Source organism: Centruroides vittatus, unplaced genomic scaffold, assembly GCF_030686945.1.
Source record: "Centruroides vittatus isolate TY-2023 unplaced genomic scaffold, ASM3068694v2 contig_260, whole genome shotgun sequence".
In the NCBI taxonomy this organism is placed as follows: Eukaryota; Metazoa; Arthropoda; class Arachnida; order Scorpiones; family Buthidae; genus Centruroides; species Centruroides vittatus.
This window is the reverse complement of record NW_027121652.1, coordinates 758,988-779,139: the sequence shown is the minus strand read 5'-3', so window position 1 is coordinate 779,139 and position 20,152 is coordinate 758,988. Positions and strand designations below refer to the sequence as shown.

Sequence of the window (20,152 nt, the reverse complement as noted above, 5' to 3'; positions counted from 1 at the left end):
ATATACTAGGTGACGTTATAAATAAGCATGATTAAGCAACTCTGTTATTACACTGTGGAATGGCGAAACGTAAAACCTTAATGTAAGTTTCTTTCTTGCAAGTTGTGTTGTATTATTTTATCAGTTTATCTTTGGTTGTTTATTATGTTTTACCTTTAATTATACAGCAAATTGTTCAATAGTGAAAAGGAAATTGTCAATTTAAGTCGAAATACGTATTCACACAATCTCTGTAATTGTAAAACGAAAAACATCTATTCATACTCGGAATTGAGATATGTATTCACAGTAGGTTTTAAATTGTATTTTATTATTTTTTTGGAATATTTTAGATTTTATTGTAACTTATATGTTTTATTGTTATTTATAGTACATAGTGGTAATACTGCTGATGAGGGGCATGCTAGCCCGAAACACGTGTAAAATGTGTACGGATATTGCTACTACAGGTGATAAAATAAAGAAATTTTACTGAATTAACTCTCATTACTGTGCCAATACACCAGTACAAGGTCCTATTAATAAATAACGTCCACGTAAACGACTTTAAATGATAATAAATTGTAAGGACAGTAAGGTTTTTCTAATTGTAGTCAAGAAATTTAGCACGATCTCTTAGGATTGCCTTGGTTTATATTTACATTTTTTATCAATTATTCCTTAACAATTTGCTACTATGTTTATATAAAGTTTCACCAGTAGATTTATTTTTTTCTTCTTATTTTCATTGTTTTGATTTTATTGAGTAGGCCGAAAACGTTAGTTCTTTCAATAAAACTATCTCAGCAACAAATAAAGGTGGAGCGTGGTGAATTGAATCGCAACGACATTATATACAAGAAATTATATTTAAATTTCGTGTTACACATCACGAGAATTCGAATTTAGTTTTCGATGTCTCAGTTCTACAAGCGTTTCTTTACATTTATACACTATCTGTGATTTGCATACGTCACACATTCAAAAATCCAGAGAAAGCTTAATTTTGAAGATACGAATAAGTTGTATACAAAATTGTAAGTGCTAATAACGTGTAAAATATTCATAAAGACCGACTGTCCACAAGACGTCATGGGTGACCCAGTTATATTTTTTACCTCTTCGACTTTTAACCACCAAAATTAAATATTTTCGATGTGCCTTAATATATAAGTTACCGTGCACATTTTTTAACGTTAACCTATCGTAAGATATTAAACGAAGTAGACGTGAATCCACACACACACACACACACACACACACAATTTCGGTGATTCGTTTTTTGACGTTTTCGTGTGCGGAGGTATCAAAACACGACGATTCCAAAAACCTCGAAGGTCAAATCTGACACGACTAAAATACTATAAGCCGGAAAAGTAAAATTCATTCGATTGTATTGCTTATGTATTAAAATTATTGAAAATATCTCGACATATGTTTTGACGGAAGATAAATTAATTATCAATTAAATTTGATATAAAAAGTTTAAAAAGGCCAAAAGAACGAATTACTTTGTAAAGGTAAAGATTGTGTCTGATGCATTTCTTTAATTTGTTAATTTACTCCAAATTAATAATGTTTTTAAGTCTCGTAATTTAAATAGATTTAAACAGCACGAGTTTGACTTCAAATCGTTCCTTAAAAATTGCTACACAAATTATTCTATGAATCAGATAATTCTTTGTAATCTGTTTTTGAACTCACCTTGATTCAATAGGTTCATTTCATGATTTAATGCCAAAGACGAGGAGGACATGACGTCAATAGCGTTGTTTATAAAACCGACGTCATCTTCGGATGATTCTTCGTCCGTATATAATTCGTCGACTTCGTCGATGGTTTCTTTAATCAAAGAACGTGCTTCTAAATATAGAAACGCGTACTTCAATGGTCTTATGGAATATTTTTGAAAACCAGTCGTTTCTGCCGACGATACACAAAAATAAAACCCTTCTTCGTCATCCGAATCCTGTAAAATGTGAAAAATTCTCATTTCTGATAGAATAATTTAACAGTACTCGAATTTTTATTTATTTATTGAGAAAACTTTTGTTTATAATAAATAAACAACTTGCAGCCATTTTACTTGACACATTTTATAAGTTTGTGCATTGCCGTGTTGTGCTTTTTAGTAGTAAATCTTTAAATGATAAGTTTATTAGATTATTTTCAATTATTTCGATTGAAAAGTAACTTACAGAAGAAGACGATTCTGAATCTTCCGGGTCGGCAGTTTTATCACACGTCATTTCTGTGATTTTTGTTGTTCTTATTTCAGATTTGTCAGAGGGAATAACATTTAAGTTTTTAACGAAATCTTTCTCGCCAACATCTTTCACATCTGACGAAAAATGTTCATTTGTATTATCGACCACCATTTGACTATTAGAAACTAGAGAATAAAAGTACACACAATAGACGCAGCAATTCGTAAAATTTTCTTCGCGCGAATTCAATAATTATGTAACAATTTGATTGAGAGCAAGAAAAGAAATAGTTACAGCAAATAAACAGATGAAATCCTTGTTGTCTAAATATATCTTGGAACTTTATTCTATTACAGATCCACAAAAATAGAACTAAAAATTTAGTAAAAGTCTATTTTTGTCGCTAAGCAAGAATATCGAATTGTAATTTGACATTATTAATTTCGTGGAAAGTGTAATTTCTTTTCATTATAAAATCAACTGAAAATGTAATATTACTGAATTGTTGTTCTCGGTCGAAATTAAGTAAGCTTTTGCGTATACGTTTATCTCCATTGATACCATCTAATGAAAACTTCAGTAAAATACTGAATACATTCACAGCAAATAAATCTATATTCACTAACAACGATTTAATAATTTGATGGAACAAAACATCTTGTAAATATAAAATATAGTATTGTTCGGTAACCGAAACCTGAACTGTACTTAAAATTAAGTCGTAGATGTACGTTAAACACTAATATATTTAGGTTATAGTTGGGGCAAGTTTTTATAAGATTATTTTAAATTAACAATCGACTTACGTACTGTACGTTTAGCATTCCTTTGTCAGTTATGTTACAATGTTTAGTTAATAAAATACATAATCTTTGTTATTCTAAACTTAATACCTCAAATTTAAATTAATCAATTCGAATATGTAACTGCAGTATCGACAATAGCTGATCGCGTATCAATACGAACGTCCGCGGTGACAGGGGCATTAATTTCTCTCTACATTCATCTTGTGTGAATATACTATGTTTATAACACTAATTTATTATTAGGTTTTGTTCGTGCATTTGAAACTATTTATGTATTATCTATGATTTCTAATAAGTGTTTATCATTCAGATATTAGCTATACAATATCGGGTAGAAAGGATAAAACCTCGAATTTTCCTTATAGGTTCGGCCCAGAAAACAGCCTTGTGACTTATTGCCGTTCGCGTAAATTTGTCAATATTACATTTTAATTGTATTTTCATATTTCTATCTAATTAATACTGTAAGGATATTAAGGTCACATACGTTTACTGTGCTGATAACTAAGATGTGAGGAGCATTCAACAGATTGTAATGAAGAATGTGTTTCTTCCTTAGCTATAATTTCATCTGAAGACTCGAGCACTTCTTTTACTGATTGACTTTTTAATATATCTGACAGAGAATTTATAAGAGGAGCTCTACCATCGAAAGAAGTAGAGCTCCTCTCTAGCTCCATCGACGGACCATATTCATAGTATTCGAACGCTTGCCATTCTTGAGTAAATTCTGGCGCCATCCCATACTGTGAGTTTTGCGTAGGCCGTCTATAATCAGGAACTTCAGTTGGAATGTACCAAACGCCTTGTAAATCTGGTCCGTATGTTGAAATTTCTGTTTCTGGATTATATTCAACATGTTAAATTAGTTGTTCGTTTTCGTGAAATACCTGCGGAGACCCATATCACGGGCATCTCCATTAACCTTCCATATTTATCTACTCGTACAATTAGCCTAAATTCGTTTAATTCGGGCCCTTGGGCAGTTAGCTTATAAAAAGGTCTATGCTAACCATGCTAAAATATTAGGCATAAAATTGATTAATAATAATAAATTCGGATGTTAATTTGAACTTGTTAAAATGGAGGAAACGTATCGAATGGTAGGTCGATAAGTTTCGTTCAAAATCTAAACAATTTTATTGACAATTCAATAGCGAGGGGTAATCTTCCATTTTCCCTGCAGGTCCTGAGTCAAATCTATTAATATGGAACACTTGCTTTCAATATAATAACCGTATTGATTCAAATTTGTCTACTAAAAGACCGCCCCAAACTGGAAAAGCATAAAACATATTTTGGTCCAATCAAAAAATCAAATAATCTAAAGCAATTATTTAATGAAGACTCTTTAATATTAATAAGTAACTTGATGGGATTGAAGATTTTAGATCTTGCAGCAAGTAAAATCTTTATTGAAATAATAGGAGAATGTGCCATGTAAACAAAAATAAATACCTAAATATTTAAAATTTGACAATTTCCAGTTTATCATTTTCGAAATTATCTGTTTTTCTTTTTTTAAGTTTCCACCTGTACAAAAAATTATAAGCTTTATCTTTTCCGAATTAATTGTCAATCGATTATCTTCACAATATCTGCAAGTAAGATTAAGCTTTTTTTAAGCGAAGAAGCTGAATTAGCAAAAAAAGGCTATCATCAGCATTAAGAAGACAGTTAATTTCGACATGAGAAGACAATGCTTTCATAAAACTTTGACTTTTCAAAAGGTTAGAAATATCATTCAAAAACAAAACGAAACGGATATGACTCAGTAATTCTCTTGAGGTAGCCCTCTATTGGACTTAACAGGGTCAGTATAAAATGAAAAAGTTTCTATAAGATATCTAGTATTAGAAAACAGACTCTTAAGTAAGTTGACAAAAAACACAGAAAGATCAATGCTCCTAAGCTTATCAACGATAAAAAATAAAAGGAAATCAATAAATAAATTTAACCAATTAAAAATTATTACAAAATTTGTTACTCTTTCATTACAAGTTTTTTCTTATAAATGAGCATCGTTTGCATTTATCTAGCGGTGAAGATCGATCTATTTGCTGTATCTGTATTCGGCAATGTCAATAAATAATGTAATAGACCAAAACATTTTGTAAATATAAAATATAGCATTGTTTAATGACCGAAACCTGAAATGTACTCAAAATCAAGTCGTAAGTATACATTAGACACTAATACACTAGCCTTTAGATGACAGTTGTCACAAGTTTTTATAAGATTATTTTAAATTAACAAGAGGTTTCAATCTTATTTTTGAATATGTTATCTTATTGTTGTAATTCCTGTTCGTTTCTTTTTATTTATCTTAATGAAATCGAATATTAATTTATTATTATATTAATAATAAATTGTTATTTATTTGCAGAAAATACGTTTATTGCTCTGATTGTCTCCAGCAGGAAATGAATGCAACGTTAAATATTGTTCCACCGTATAACATTTTTATCGGGATTTTTAAACATCCTGTAGAAAATTACTATTAATTGCATGTCTTTATATTTATTGCCAAAACGTTGTTAAACAGATAACATAATTATACAATAATAAGAATTTAACTTACTCATAGACTCCATTTTTTAAAACTATCTTCGCATTCGATAAACCGCTTCAATCGAATAAATTTCTACAACAATCGCCAAAAAACTATTCTTAAAATTTATTGTTTATGCAACAATAAAAAACGTGCTTACGGAATTGCATCGCGTGCCGAGCATTACGCATGTCGATCAATTTTATTTTGGAGTATTTTTGGTGGGTAACTATAAATAAAGACGTGTGCGAATATCAATGAGGATGTTTGTTTCTTTGTTCGCAATACACTTCTAGGCCGTTCGACCAATTGCTAAGAAACTCTTTACTTATTTTCAAATGCTTCTAACGTACATCGTGCGGTACATTCCACCCCGATATATCTATTGCATTTTTATAATTCAATTAATTTTTGTTTACGTTTCATTTTGTTGGTTTAGTTATGGCAACACAACACTTGGGCCATCTGCTTACGGGGTGCCTTCCGGAAGGTCTTTTAAAGGGAAACTGGCTTTTATTTAGGCGTTGCAGACGTGGAGAGAACACACAAAAATCCATGTGGCCAGCCCACGAAAGCTATCGCATTTCGAATAGGTACATCGACTGTCTGCACCATCATTAATAAAACTTGTCAAGCTATTTGACATGTGTTGGCTAATGGTTACGTACAGATTCTAAGCAGATAAGAATTTGTGAATCTTGATATTAAATTTGATAAAAGATGAAACTTAACTGATTGTGTTGGTGCAATGAATCTGTTAAAGTAAAAATTGCTGTGAGTAAACCAAAGTTTTTCAACGTAAAACATAAATTTTACTAAAGGAATATTTTCATCATTATATAAGTACTCTTTCCTTGAAGAAAAGAACAACGAGCTATAAGGTTATCGAATAAAGTCTTACCCTTAATGTCGTCTGCTGGTACTTTATCAATTAACAGGACTTAATTTCTGCATTCATAAATCCAGTATAATAAGTCTTACAAATCAGAAATAATATTGTTTATTTAATTCACATGTACTATACACGAGAGTAAAGTCAACACACCTGTAAATTCTTACCCTACTCGAGATATAAAACACGACTGTCTTTCTCATTCCACCCCGTCGACCTTTAATAACAAAAATTGAGTAGCAACAATTTTCTTATAAACAATCGTTTCTGCAAAATTTTAAAAATTTTCGATAAATGTATAACATTAATATGTTTTGGATAGTCACATATTATCAGTTTTATAAATGTTTACAAATTTAATAAAATGTACTTTATCTAATTTTATCTAAAAATTGAATTTATTCGCTTTTAATGATGTCAAACTCAGTTTTCTAATACAGTACGATTAAACCTCAATTTAAATTCTCCAATTGTTCTTTACAGAAACTGGTGTTAAATTGGAGGACTTCGAACAACGAGAGTTATATGTGTTAATCGGATATACACACAAATTTGTGTTTGACTGTGCAAAATGCACGTCATTAGGCTGCAGTATGAAACAATTGTAGACCTATAAATTTTCACTGTCGACTGTCTGGCTGCCTGTTTTTCCTTCATCTCGAAAACGGAGAAAAATAGATGAAAGCCGACATTAGATATTGGAATGATATGGTATTCGGCCGAGATTAAGTGTACGGGGACATCGAGTTTACTCCAGTAGACAGGTGAATTCAGTTCGATAATTTTCTCCCGAAAGGAGTTAGATGAACGGCATGACTCTAACAAAAAAACAATGGTGTACAGGGGCAAGACACAAATAAAATCGACAGCATTGCGGAGATGTCACAATAACTAATAAATTGCTCGCTTTCTAATTAAAATTGCAATAAGATCGATTTACTTTATGGAAAAAAAATATTAATAATCTATTATTGGTTTATAATAGTATAATCCATTCATTTGGTTTTATCTATTGGTGGGCTTTAAAATTGCATTGAAACTAGAATGTCCTATAAGGAGCAAATTGAATTCGAGTTACGCGTTATCATTTATTACTTATTATTATCTTCAGCACAATCTAAAAAAAATATGTTCTAGAAGATAAACGAGAAAAGTAGATAAATTAATAAAGAAAAATATTTACACTCATCTCTATCTGTTTTACTTCTTTAAATGAAAATATGTGTTTTATATTACAAATAACTCAGTAATGTAAATTTGTTAATTTATTGCACAACTCATAAGTTTCTGAGTGAATAATTTCAATCACAGCTTATATATATTATACTTCTGTTGATGACAACCGAGTTTTTCCGGTCATCTTACTCCGTTCTCCAAATTGAAGACAGTCTGTAATTTTAAAATTGTAACCAATTACACTTAGTATATCGAAGTAAAGTTTTGTTCGTGTAGAGTTTTAAATAATTACATAAATTCACGAAAATTATTTCCTAATATGCATAATGTCTACATGTATAAAATTAAACCGAGCGGAGAATATTAATAACATCACGAGCAGATTTTAGTAAACGAAAAGTCACTAGAAGTTATAAACACTTCAAATTGGCAGTATATAAGAGCAAAATGTGACGGGCGGATTGATCTCGAGGTTAAAGTAACAGAAGCTCAGTTAAACTGCGGATTAACACGATTCCAAATCGGACTGAAAACTCCAAAATTTCTGCAAAATGGTTTGTCCTGCCTGTCAAGGGTCCCGTCTCCCATTACATGCCGCTCCATCGCAGGTCTATCCCATCCATGACGAACTTTTTAAAAAGTCTTCCCAGAGTCTATAAACAGGGAGAAATTTTTAAAAAATTATTAATATGACACTCTATGGAGTCATCACAATTAATTTTTGAACAATACTTTCGAATTAAATTGTCGAGTTGCTATTGTTGAGAGAAATGTTTCGCTGCGCCGAAAAGATTATTCTGCGAATTTCGAGAGATAAAATGACGAAGGAGAGGTAAATTTAATTAGTGATTGTGTTTATTTATACGAATTCCTTAATATTAAAAAAATATTAATTGATTTTCATTGCAGTAGAAGAGAAGATGCTGAACCGAATGTTCAGGAAAATAAAGATTACTCATTTCAAATAAACCATTTATCTCTGTGTAAGAAAATGGAAATTATTCGTTGTTTGAATTAAGCTAACGAAGAGTTTCTCGATTAGTTTTAAAATATTCTTTCCGATAACGTTGCAAACACCGATAATTTTTATCTCGATCTTTTCTAGAATGAAAAAGATTTGCCTGCAAGGAAATGTGCATATACAACATAAGACAGAAAAAGAGTTTAAATTTTGCCCTCACAAATATTCACCGGGCATTTTCATCCGGAAATAAACGCTATTACTCATCAATTGACAAAATAGGTTGAACAAAAGTTTGATTTAATTGTATATAAACATATTTTGTTTTTCCTAATCATACTCTCTCTTAATTGCAATTTTCATTCAATTATTTTTAGTATATACTTTGCAAGAGTAAACGTAAGAATCTTAAGAAATATCCAAAAGCTGTATAAGGTTATCAATATAAAACAGTATGAAATGAAGAAAAATTAAATTTATTCCGATATTTTTTATCTTAAAATCGTGAGAAACGCCTGCAAAATACACGATTTATTATTCACAATTGGTTAGCAATGGAAAACTATTACAATCGCTATTTAGTCCTTCGTGATCGATAACATGAAGATTGTGCAAACATAATGACACGTCCTGTCCGACTTTCTTAATACAGCTGACCCTTGATAATCCGACGCTTTTGTAATCCGACATGCTCAGTAGTTCGACACACCTCTCGTCAAGGTCACCGTAGTCCCCGTCCCGTTAGATGTCTGCTTGCACAGAAGGAAATCGCGACATGAATCTCCCCACCCAATTCTTACACGATGACACACATTTCTTGTGTTCTCCGTGAGCAGTCCTGTACGTACTGTATTATTTATGCCTATACGTACTGTATGTACTGTACTGTACATTTATTGGCTTCCATATTTCTTTTAATAAACATGTTTTAGTTAACCGAAATGGGTGTTTCATTTCCATATTAACCTAGGTAGCATTTTACTCATAAAATGTCGAAATATTGTAAGCTACTGCTAGCAAAATAACGCCAAATACGTAATCACTTTCAATAATCAGGACACTTAAGGTAATCCGACACCTCTTTAATCCCATACCTGTCGGATTATCAAGGGTCAGCCGTACTTTCCTGAAGGGTTTCTCTGGGTAACTCAACTGAAGTTTTTACCTATACGTTAAAAAGTTATTTAATTCGTTTTAAATACCATAAAGTAATTTTGACCTAGACAATTATCAATAAAAGAAAAATGGTTAATTTCTTAAGTTTATAGTTTTATATACTTTCTTTTTTTACATTAATATATATTCTAAAATAAACCAATTACTTGGCCCCATTCAAATTTTTTCAATTCAAACAAACGAAAAGAGATAAACTATTTATTGAAATTTCGTACAAAGAATACAACAAAAATGAAAAATTTAAAATAAAAATTATTTATTACATCAATCAATTGGAACGACTTTATATGAAAAAGTGTATAACGAAACAAAGTAATACACATATCGATGCAACTTTTCACTCTTCAGACGAACAATTAAAGTGTAAATTGTATCTATGAATTATATACTTCATGGAATCGAAGGATTGGTAAAGTACATAAAGACGTTGTTCTTTGAAATTATAGAACTGATTAACAGCAGTGAGATGTTTTTCTCTAACAAAATTTGTTGTGACGTATCGATCTTCATTTTCTCTTTTATCCGACAAAAAATAAATCTTTTCGTTTTTATGATCATCAAAGCAATAAACCCTGCCATAAGCAACAAATGCAAATCTCATCAGACAATTTGCAGGATCAACTGTTTGTTTAGACAAAATTTCTAAATTTTCGGGATCGATTTGAAGCGCCTCGTGAATCACGTGAAGACGAACATCTATAAGGTTAAATACCCAAATATTGTCCTCGTCTATGCAGAAATACAGGTAATCATAATGTGGAATATAAGAAATTTTATCTCCTACTTTCGATCCCCAAGTCTGGAAGTTGTATCTGACAATTCTGTGTTCGTAATCATATAGAGCGTAATAACTTCCATTGTATACAATTCCCGAATTTGGCAGTGTCTGAGGAAAACGAATTTCCTTGAGAATTTCATAACTTCCGTTTTCACTTAATCGATATTTTTCTACAACAGGTTTATATTTTTCCTTCAGCCAAACGTTTAGATTTCCTTCAGAATCCTCTTCAAATTGTGCAAAAGCAAGCCTTTGGCTAACATTAAATATTGGAAATGGAATAATCTGGTAATCTGTAACGTTGTAGAGAACGCAATCTGAAAGTAAAAATATCAAATCAATATTTACATTTATTTATATTTATAATAAGAATTTAGATTTGAAATGTTCCAATCAGCTTCCAAGTTCCAATCACTACAATATGATATCAGTTTAATTGTTTTGAAAAAGCGAAAGGCTTAATATTGAAAATAGAGATGAGCTTCTTAAAATTTCTAAATGCCACTAATGAATAAAATTTTCATTAAATGTCATCCCACTGAAGATACGAGAGGGCTTGATATTCTTATCTCCGCGTCGTCCCTTAATTTTTAATTACCAAAACAGAATAATATGAATGTCCCCATCTATAAAAATATTGCCGAATCGTCCCACAATTTTCGTACATTCATCTATAATTTAGGGCTTTTAAAGTGGCAAAAGTTTGAGAAACTTTAAGTAAAAAAGTACTTAATTTACGATCTATTGTATATCTACTTACATTGGTATTTCATTTGTTTATAATAAATTATATAAACTGCTGTTTCTAATTAATCAATTAGAATATCTCCATCAATTAGAACACTAAATTTTAAAAAATCTAGTAACGAGTTGCCTAACTTCGCTAATGTTACGATTTTTACTTACAAAATAACTCATATATCGGTCTCTTAAACACTATATAGTGCAAACAGACGAACACTTAACAATCATCACCTTTAGTATATTCAATCAACGGTTAATGTTACCTTAGGTAGCCAAGATGGCGGCTTTCTCTAATTGCAGCGAGAAAACAGTGGGACGCACGTTCTAACCTAACCGAACCAATTCTAATAAATTTGTTGCTAATAATTATGGTAAGTTATTAGAATAGGTTCGGTTAGGTTATATTGGAACGTGCGTCCCGCTGTTTCCTTCCTGGAATCGGAGACATGCCGCCATCTTGGCCCCCTAAGGTAACATTAACCCAATCAACTAAATTGAATAAACTTAAGGTAAAGATTGCCAAGTGTTCGAGTGTTTGCCCTACATAGTGTTTAAGAGACCGAAACAATTATCGACATGGTTTCAAAATTACTAAAACTTTTATATTGTTAATCATGATAAATAAAATTGTATGGCGTTATTTGTTATAAGATTTTACTGATAACGTTTATTGTTATTAATCATTATAAAGTAAAAAAAGGCTTAATTTCGAATGTTGTGGCAAATTTTATAAACAAAAAATTGTAAATGATAATGATCAGTGAAACCTTCGAGTTCGATCCCTCTCGAGATGTCATGTATGATCCTCTTTTCATCTCCCAATTCCTTGACTTTTAACCTCCAATATTTAACGTCAATGCTCTTTATACACATAGCTATTATGCTAAAAATTTATATTCTTAACGATTATTTTACTTCGAAATAGTAAACGAAATAGATAACAATATACCCAATCCCTAGTAAAGTAAAATTTCTTCTTCATAACTTCTTTACTCCCGAACAATGAAAACATGACACACGTGTGATAGTATACTTAATTACCGACCCATATTCTTTCTGTACTCTACTAAATCTTATTACATGTATAAAGAATTAAAAGTTTATCAAATAAACAACCGAAAAGAAAAAAAGAAATATATTATAAAATAATAACTTTTCTTACTTCTACGTTCTTCTTCTTTTTTTTCATCAGAAGCATTTTTTTCTTCCTGTTTTTCTCCTGTCAAAAAAAAAAAAAAAAATCATAGTGTATCAGAAATTTGGGTTAATGTTATTTATGGTTCCAAAATGGCGGCTCGTTATTTCAGCAAACAGAAAAAGGGAAATAGCGGGGACGCACGTTCTAACCTAACCTAATCTATTGTAATAAATTACCATAATTATTGCCAACCAAATTATTAAAATAGGTTAGGTTAGGTTAGAACGTGCATCTCCACTGTTTCCTTTCTTCTGTTTGCTGGAATCAGAGACGAGCCGCCATTTTGAAACCATAGGTAACATTAACTGAAATTTGTTATTCCCTAATATCAGAATTTAATAAAATTAATCGATGGATATAAAATCATAAACTGTAACAAAATGTATTAAAAATTGCACGAAAGGAAAGGTTAGTTAATTTAGTACATTTCTTTATCTTTCCTTATTGATATACGCCAAATGAACGTTCGCAAGGAAAACAAAGAAAACAGAGAAATAAAAAAAACAAAATTGCCTTTGTTCTTTCACTTTTTCTGTCTTCAAATTTGTATTTTTTTTTTAAACAAAACAAGAAGATTTAATTATCGGAATATTTTTATAAATTCGACCATCATAGACATGAACAGGAATGTCTTTTCATTCTATAAACATTGTAATATCAAGTGTACTGAATTATATTATTTATAAATTTCTATACGTTTAATTAATTGTATATCTAATATATGATAATATGTATGTATAAGTAGTATAGGTTTGGGCCATACTGATCACAAAATTAATTTTCTAATTACACATTTGAATTAAATTCATTCTATTTTGACAATAAAATAAAGTTTCTGTATTAATTATTAAATGAATGAACATTCATTTAATAATTAAGTTAAAATGATTCAATTTTTGCAGGCTGGTAATTAAATTTCTTTTTAAAATATATCAACTAGATATAAACTTACAATTCATCGTGTTAAAACTTCTAATGAAAAATTACTTTTTATTTTTACTTTTAATTTAAAAATATCGCGGTTGAGAATATTTGCTATACTAATATTTCAGTAAATTTCAAACATGACAATTTGAAATAATGTTATAACAAAAAGACAGAGTTTAATATATTTTTTCTAATTATTAATTTGTAATAATAAATTTTACAATTTGTTCTAATACAGAAATAGTTTCAATATAATAATTATCTAAATTATATTTCTTACTTATTTATTAATTAAATACCTATACAATGTATTCATTTGAAAATATCTGTTTTTGTTAATTAAGAATTGTTCGTAAGATAGAATATCACAAAAAGAACATTTCTTTTAAAAATATTTGTGGTAATAACAATTTTTTAAATATTCTCCAATCTTAGACACCAACAAGTTCGATGTGTAAATAATTGTAGTTCCATTAAAAAAATAAAAATTTCAATCTCCATTTTTTGTCAATTTTTGAGGATTTAGGTACTCCCCAAATTTTCAATGTCAAATAATGGAATTTTTATGTACATTATTGCATCGGTTAAGTTTAAAAAATTAAATTCAATATTTCCTTTTTGTAATAAATTATACTCTGCTTTTTATATAAGTTAAATAAAATTTCATATACCTTACTATGACTTATTGTTAAGAATAAAATTTATTTACAAACTGTTCAAATAACTTATAATTCCTTCTTTTCATCTGTAGAAAAATGGCTGAAGGATTCAGCGAAAAAATGCGTCGCCGAGACTACGGAGAATATGGGATAGGAGCTGATGGCTCCGATAACCCAGCTTTATCCGACAACATAACACTCCAGGTTTCTTGGATAGAGCCCGATGATGACAAATTACAAAGAGGGTGGATATGGAGTCGGGAAAAAGGACAGAAAATTATGTCAAACAAGCAGTTGACAAGTATGGCTGCATTACCACGAGGTCGAACTCATTTTAATAAATTTTGATATTAATAATCTGTAAGTAGCAAATTAATACCATATTATGAATAAAATGGAACTACCATCCAATGTGTATAATCAGAGATTCATTTTCCAGAGTTTATCAGTTAAATAAATATTATTTCAAAGAAATAAATGAATTTTAATATAATCCATATAGTAATTCAAATTTTTATGAGTTGGTTTAATCACACACTATAAATTTGGTTTAAAGATTTAATATTTATTATTATTATTGCTACTGTAAGATTTGAGTTAGATTCTTATAATATATTTTTTACTTTTATTTCGTTTTAGTAACTATATATATATATATATATATATATATATATATTTTAAAAAAACACAAGTTTCATTTCAATTCAATTACAATATAAATTTTATAAAATATATTTTTATAGATTTTACATTAACAATTTGGTATATCAATGAACATTTTATATAGTCAGTAAAAAATATTTATGTATGAAATCTTTTCGTTATTTTCTTATTAAATATAAAATAATATTAATCCTAATTTTTATTTATATAAAATTACAGAATGACATGCCGATAGATTTTGAGGCATTTCAACTTATTTACTGTTGGCCATAAAAACATTAAACAGTGATATACGAGTTATCCTTGACTTCGAACCTTTCGCGATTCGAGACGAAAATCTTCCATTCAACACCTCGTGTAGACAAACTGGGTTTGTAGCAAGACATACAAACAATTTTGGGAAGATAGATTTTTGTAATAAATTCATTACATTTCTTTATCAAATTAAATTGGAAAAAATAATGCTTATTATATATACCGTTGTATTACTATTATTTTAATATAAAAAGTGAATTGTAATTTATCTTATTGTTAAATACATCAAAGTAAAACTAAAATGTAATTGATTATAAAACAACCATTACAACCATTGTTCAGTTAAATTTTTTTATAATTTGTATTCTACTAATGTATAAATCTACTTCCCCTCACCATCAGGAAATTTTACTACTGTTAATCAATTCATTACTTTTGATAATTTATCACCACGAGATAAAAAATCTGTTAAATTTGGAAATTTCTTACAAGAGATGCATTTATCATACAAAAATCATAATTTTGGAAGTTGGGAATGTCATAGTAAGGTATCTGAAATTTTATTTAACTTATATAAAAAGTACAACATAATTTATTACAAGGAGGAAATATTGAATTTAATTTTTTAAACTTAACCGAAGTAATAATGTACATAAAAATTCCATCATTTGACATTGAAAAGTTGGGGGTACCTAAATCCTCAAAAATTGACAAAAAATGGACAGATAGAAATTTTTATTTTTTTAGTGGAATTACAATTATTTAGACATCGAACTTCTTGGGTGTCTAAGATTGGATAATATTTAAAAAATTGTTATTACCACAAATATTTTTAAAAGAAATGTTCTTTTTGCGATATTCTATCTTACGAACAATTCTTAATTAAACAAAAACAGATATTTTCAAAATGAATACATTGTATAGGTATTTAATAAATAAGTAAGAAATATAATTTAGATAATTATTATATTGAACTATTTCTGTATTTTCTTTGTCTTATCGTTAAAATGTTGTTTAAAGTTGTCGTGTTTTAATTTACTCTATATTAGAACAAATTGTAAAAATTATTAATAAAAATTAATTTTATAATAATAAATTTAATAACTAAAAAGAATATATTAATTAAACTTTGCTTTACTGTTACAAGATGTTTTATAAAAACTAAAGGAATAAACTGAAAAGTTTTCTAAATATCAAAACTGAAGCAATGAATTGAATTGATCTATTTGACAAATTTTTATTTGTAATCTTAATTTAATATACTCAATAAATATTTATAATAAATATGAATTGAAAAAATAATTAATTTAAAAGCATAATTTCAAAAAATTATTTCATTAGATTTTAAAAATTATTTGTAATTTTAATTTAATTGACAAATTTTAATTAAATTATCGCTGCAACTTAATTTTATATTAAAAGAAATCTTAAAAATTAATTTTATGATCAAAGCTTCTAAATATTGTTAAAATAAAATTAATTTAATTCAAATTTGTAATTAGATAATTAATTTTGTGATCAGTATGGCCCAAACCTATACTACTTGTATATATTGTACTGACCTTCTGTTTCTGTTGTGTTCCTTTTACAAATGTCTTCCGCAGAAAGACAATACTCGCAAAGCTCAGATTTCTACAATATTAGAGAAAAATGTAAGTAAATAAAGAGATAACAACCCTTTTCTCATGTTGTAATTACTTATATTTTCAGTAATTTCTTATTTCATTTTATTTTAAAGTGATATTTAGAATACAATTTACTATAGACTTACTTTTATACTGCATTTTCCGTTCAGCATTACTGCATCTTCGTCTTTCTCTCCGCATTCGGTTTTAAAAGAAATTTCTCTTACTTTAAGTCGACGACGAGAAATGTCATGATTGATGTTTTCGTTCTCTCTTCTATTTTTCTCGGATTCGATAGAGCGCTCTTCTATATCGGGTGAAGCCATTCCAATATAAGAATTTCGAGGTGAATAAATGATGACGAACACGAGGACAAACAGGAAGAGCAGCAGGTTCAGAAGATAGAGTATTTTTATCTGTATTCGATGGTCTTTTTCTTTACTATTTTCCATTTTGCTGTTATCACGATAAGGTACAAATGTAACTATTAATAATAAATACAATTCTGAAAAAATTAAATGTAAAGATAAAATTATATGTAAATTGCCCGGGATAAAAATTAAAGCCATGTAAATTTCTACACTGAAAAATGTGTATTTTACAACTGAAAGTTTTATGTATGAAGACAGTGTCATCACTAATCGTTAATTTTCGACGGGTATGTGACAAAATCCTCGAATGGTATTTCCACATTTTACTTTGTATTTAAAATAACAGTACCGAAGTGTTTAAAAGCTTTAATAAAAATATGGCTGATTAAGCTGATGAGAAACTTCAAAAGTTTAGAAATTAATTAATTACATGTTATATTTATTTAGAAAGTCATACAATTGAGTCCTTCTGAGACGTGTAATAGTTTTTGGCTGTATAATTTAGTCATTTTCCGACTGTAACATATATTTTCTCACAGTACTATAATATCAAATTTTTGGACGGGCAATTCGCCCCTCCTTATAACTATAGAACTTTCTATATATATTATTTTTAATATTTTTTCTAAAATGTAAAATTGGCAAGTTTCGTATTACACACACATACAGGGAGAACCAGTGGTTTTCATTAACGCTGGTATTCATTTGATACTGAAATTTTGTTTATTGCTGCAAGTTTCGACTTTAACGTTTTTTTCCGCCAAACGAAAGTTTTCGTTTAATTTTTTTCATCTCAAAATATCAATTGTTAGGTAAATGTTTTAACGTTTTCGCATTTTAACATTCAATACAATTTTTTTTGTTGTTATTTAGCGCAAGCGAAACCAAACAATTGTATTTCAGTCCATTTCAGACAATGCTTATTTGCAAGACGTTGAGATGTGATGAGTCATAAGTTTCTTACGATTTTCTTCTGTAACATTTCTTCATCGACAGCTTTTTTGAAACGTATCGGACAGTCTTTTAGTACGAGATGCGGATATATGATAGATCAGAAACGAGTGTGTGTATGGGCTCCCGTCTTACTTTGCTCCATCGTCGTGGTTTTTATCAATCCGAGAATTATTATACATCGTTGGATTCGTCTTGTCGCCTGCTTTCGATCGGTTTCTCGCTTTTACGGATCTGATTTTTTCTATAAAAGTTACGGGCCTCGAAAACTTTTGGATTTCCGCCGGCTGTTCCCGGGTGTTTTTCGCCGGTGAGTGGGCTTTTTTTCCATCGTTTTATTCAAGCTCTTACGCTGTTTACAACGGTGTCTCTCGCATTCTTTTGCGTAAAGCCGTTCTCGATTTATTCCGTTCGTAACTTTTCCCCTATCGAGCCGTCTTGCGGGCTTGTCGAGCTTCCGACGCCGTTCAAACTTGGGTGGTTCTTTAAGGAAACTCGTTTAAAGCTGTGTTACAATTTACAACTCAGAGTCTGTTTTAGTTCTGTTTTTACGAACGTTTTTAGTTTCGCTCGAAACAAAGAAGCTAAAGGCCATTGACCTTATCACGCTGTTGCGGTCCTCCTCTTAACGGCTGCTTTCGCCGATTGGCGCGGTTAAAGCCGCTCGGCGTCGGTCCTTCTGTGGCTCCCGCTTCTGTCAAATTGGCAATTTTTTTGAGGAAGCTTTGGTTCTGCTTTCCCTTTCCATCTGTGCTACTTTTGCTTCGTGTCAGAGGTCAAGTGCTTAGCCGACTGGCGTTCTTAGCCGTTTGGCGGTTCGGGGTTATTCACGGAATCTTACTGTTCCCTGTCTCCCCCCTTTTTTATCGGTGCGCAGAGCTCGGTTTCCTACGTGCTCTGCACTTCGTATAGGCATTTCCGCTTTTGGTTTACTGGCATTTTCTTTAAGCCGAACCGCTTCTCTCAAGTCACATGGCTGAATCTCCAAACCCTAATATAAAGAAAAGTCTGAATAATAGCTTTGTTGGGGAAGACTTTATTTCGGGTATTAATGACAACTTAGGCCTCTCTGAACATGGACAGTGCTGTAGCAATCAGAGTGGCGTGATCGTAAAGCTGCACGTAATGCCGCGATACAGATGCACGCGACAGCCAACCAGATTTTTGGCATGGTATTAGATTTGAGAGAAAGGATTAAACAACAGGCAGCCACGCCACAGGACCTGACAAAGAGACATATGCTGATACTCTCAAGAAAAATCCAAGACAGCTAAGTACAACAACAAAATTCATTTCTGCAAACACTACTAAATTTGAAGGTAAGGAAAACTTTAAAAAAGCTGGGCATGGCATAATCTTATCTGTAAAAACTCAACAAGATGAACCTATACCCATTCCAGAAGAAACCATGAAAATGGTTCAGGAACACATTAATCCTTGCCAGCTGGGAATCAGGGTAAACAGGGTAAGACCTCTGCCTAGTGGGGACCTTGATATCCATCTCCAGAACAAAGAGGACATCCATTCTTTGCAACAATCACTACAAAACAACCCAATCCTGTCAAAAAAGCTGAGGATAACAGAACGCAACAAGAAACTATCAAAACTCATACTTTTTAATGTCCCTTCAGATACTAAGAATACTGAGCTCATTAATGAAATATACCGACAGAATCCATTCCTGCAGCAAATACTGTCAGAGGAAGAATACCATAAAGAAATACAAGTTACCCACACCTTCAATCCGAGAGGCAATCAACATGCTAAACATACTATACTAACTGTTCACCAAATAATCAGAAATGCCTTGATGCACTACGGAAGGCTTTTCGTAGGATGGAGCTCCCTACAAAAAGACGATTACATCTCCCTTACTAGATGTTTTAATTGTGCAAAATTTGGTTACACTTCACACCGTTGCGAAGAAAAACAGAGATGCAGTCACTGCACAAAAAAACATAAATTTAAAGACTGTCCTAATCTGAAAAGAGACCCCAAATGCATAAATTGTGTCAACTTTAATAAATCGGTACCAGACCACAAAACTATTGAAATAGATCATAATGCTTTCGACAAACACTGCCCCATACTAAGAAGATACAAGACCTATCAAGTTAATAACACCCATTATGAATAATACACCCAGAAACCATTGTAATAAAGCAACGACTACCACCCCAATGGCCTCTTTGCAAGAAAATAACAGCAGCAGTACTAAAAGGCGACTCAACAT

The 20,152-nt window shown here is 30.4% G+C and overlaps 1 protein-coding gene and 1 long non-coding RNA gene across 2 annotated transcripts in view; one reads left to right on the top strand and one right to left on the bottom strand.

Annotated features, from left to right (window-relative positions):
* The first annotated feature begins 228 nt into the window (after positions 1–228).
* Positions 229–476, top strand: LOC136971553 (uncharacterized). Its single transcript, XR_010880180.1, has 2 exons — positions 229–288; positions 371–476. It is a non-coding gene; the product is annotated as an uncharacterized lncRNA (long non-coding RNA).
* Positions 477–9,945: 9,469 nt separating this feature from the next.
* The window catches only part of LOC136971543 (uncharacterized), a 54,617-nt gene continuing 44,410 nt past the window's right edge, over positions 9,946–20,152 (bottom strand). The window contains exons 2-5 of the mRNA XM_067266007.1: positions 16,744–17,053; positions 16,535–16,604; positions 12,433–12,489; positions 9,946–10,843 (exon numbers count right to left, since the gene is read on the bottom strand). Coding sequence (XP_067122108.1) covers positions 10,086–10,843; positions 12,433–12,489; positions 16,535–16,604; positions 16,744–17,049 — 1,191 coding nt within the window. The 5' untranslated portion in view covers positions 17,050–17,053 and the 3' untranslated portion in view covers positions 9,946–10,085. The remainder of the gene's footprint in view (positions 10,844–12,432; positions 12,490–16,534; positions 16,605–16,743; positions 17,054–20,152) is intronic.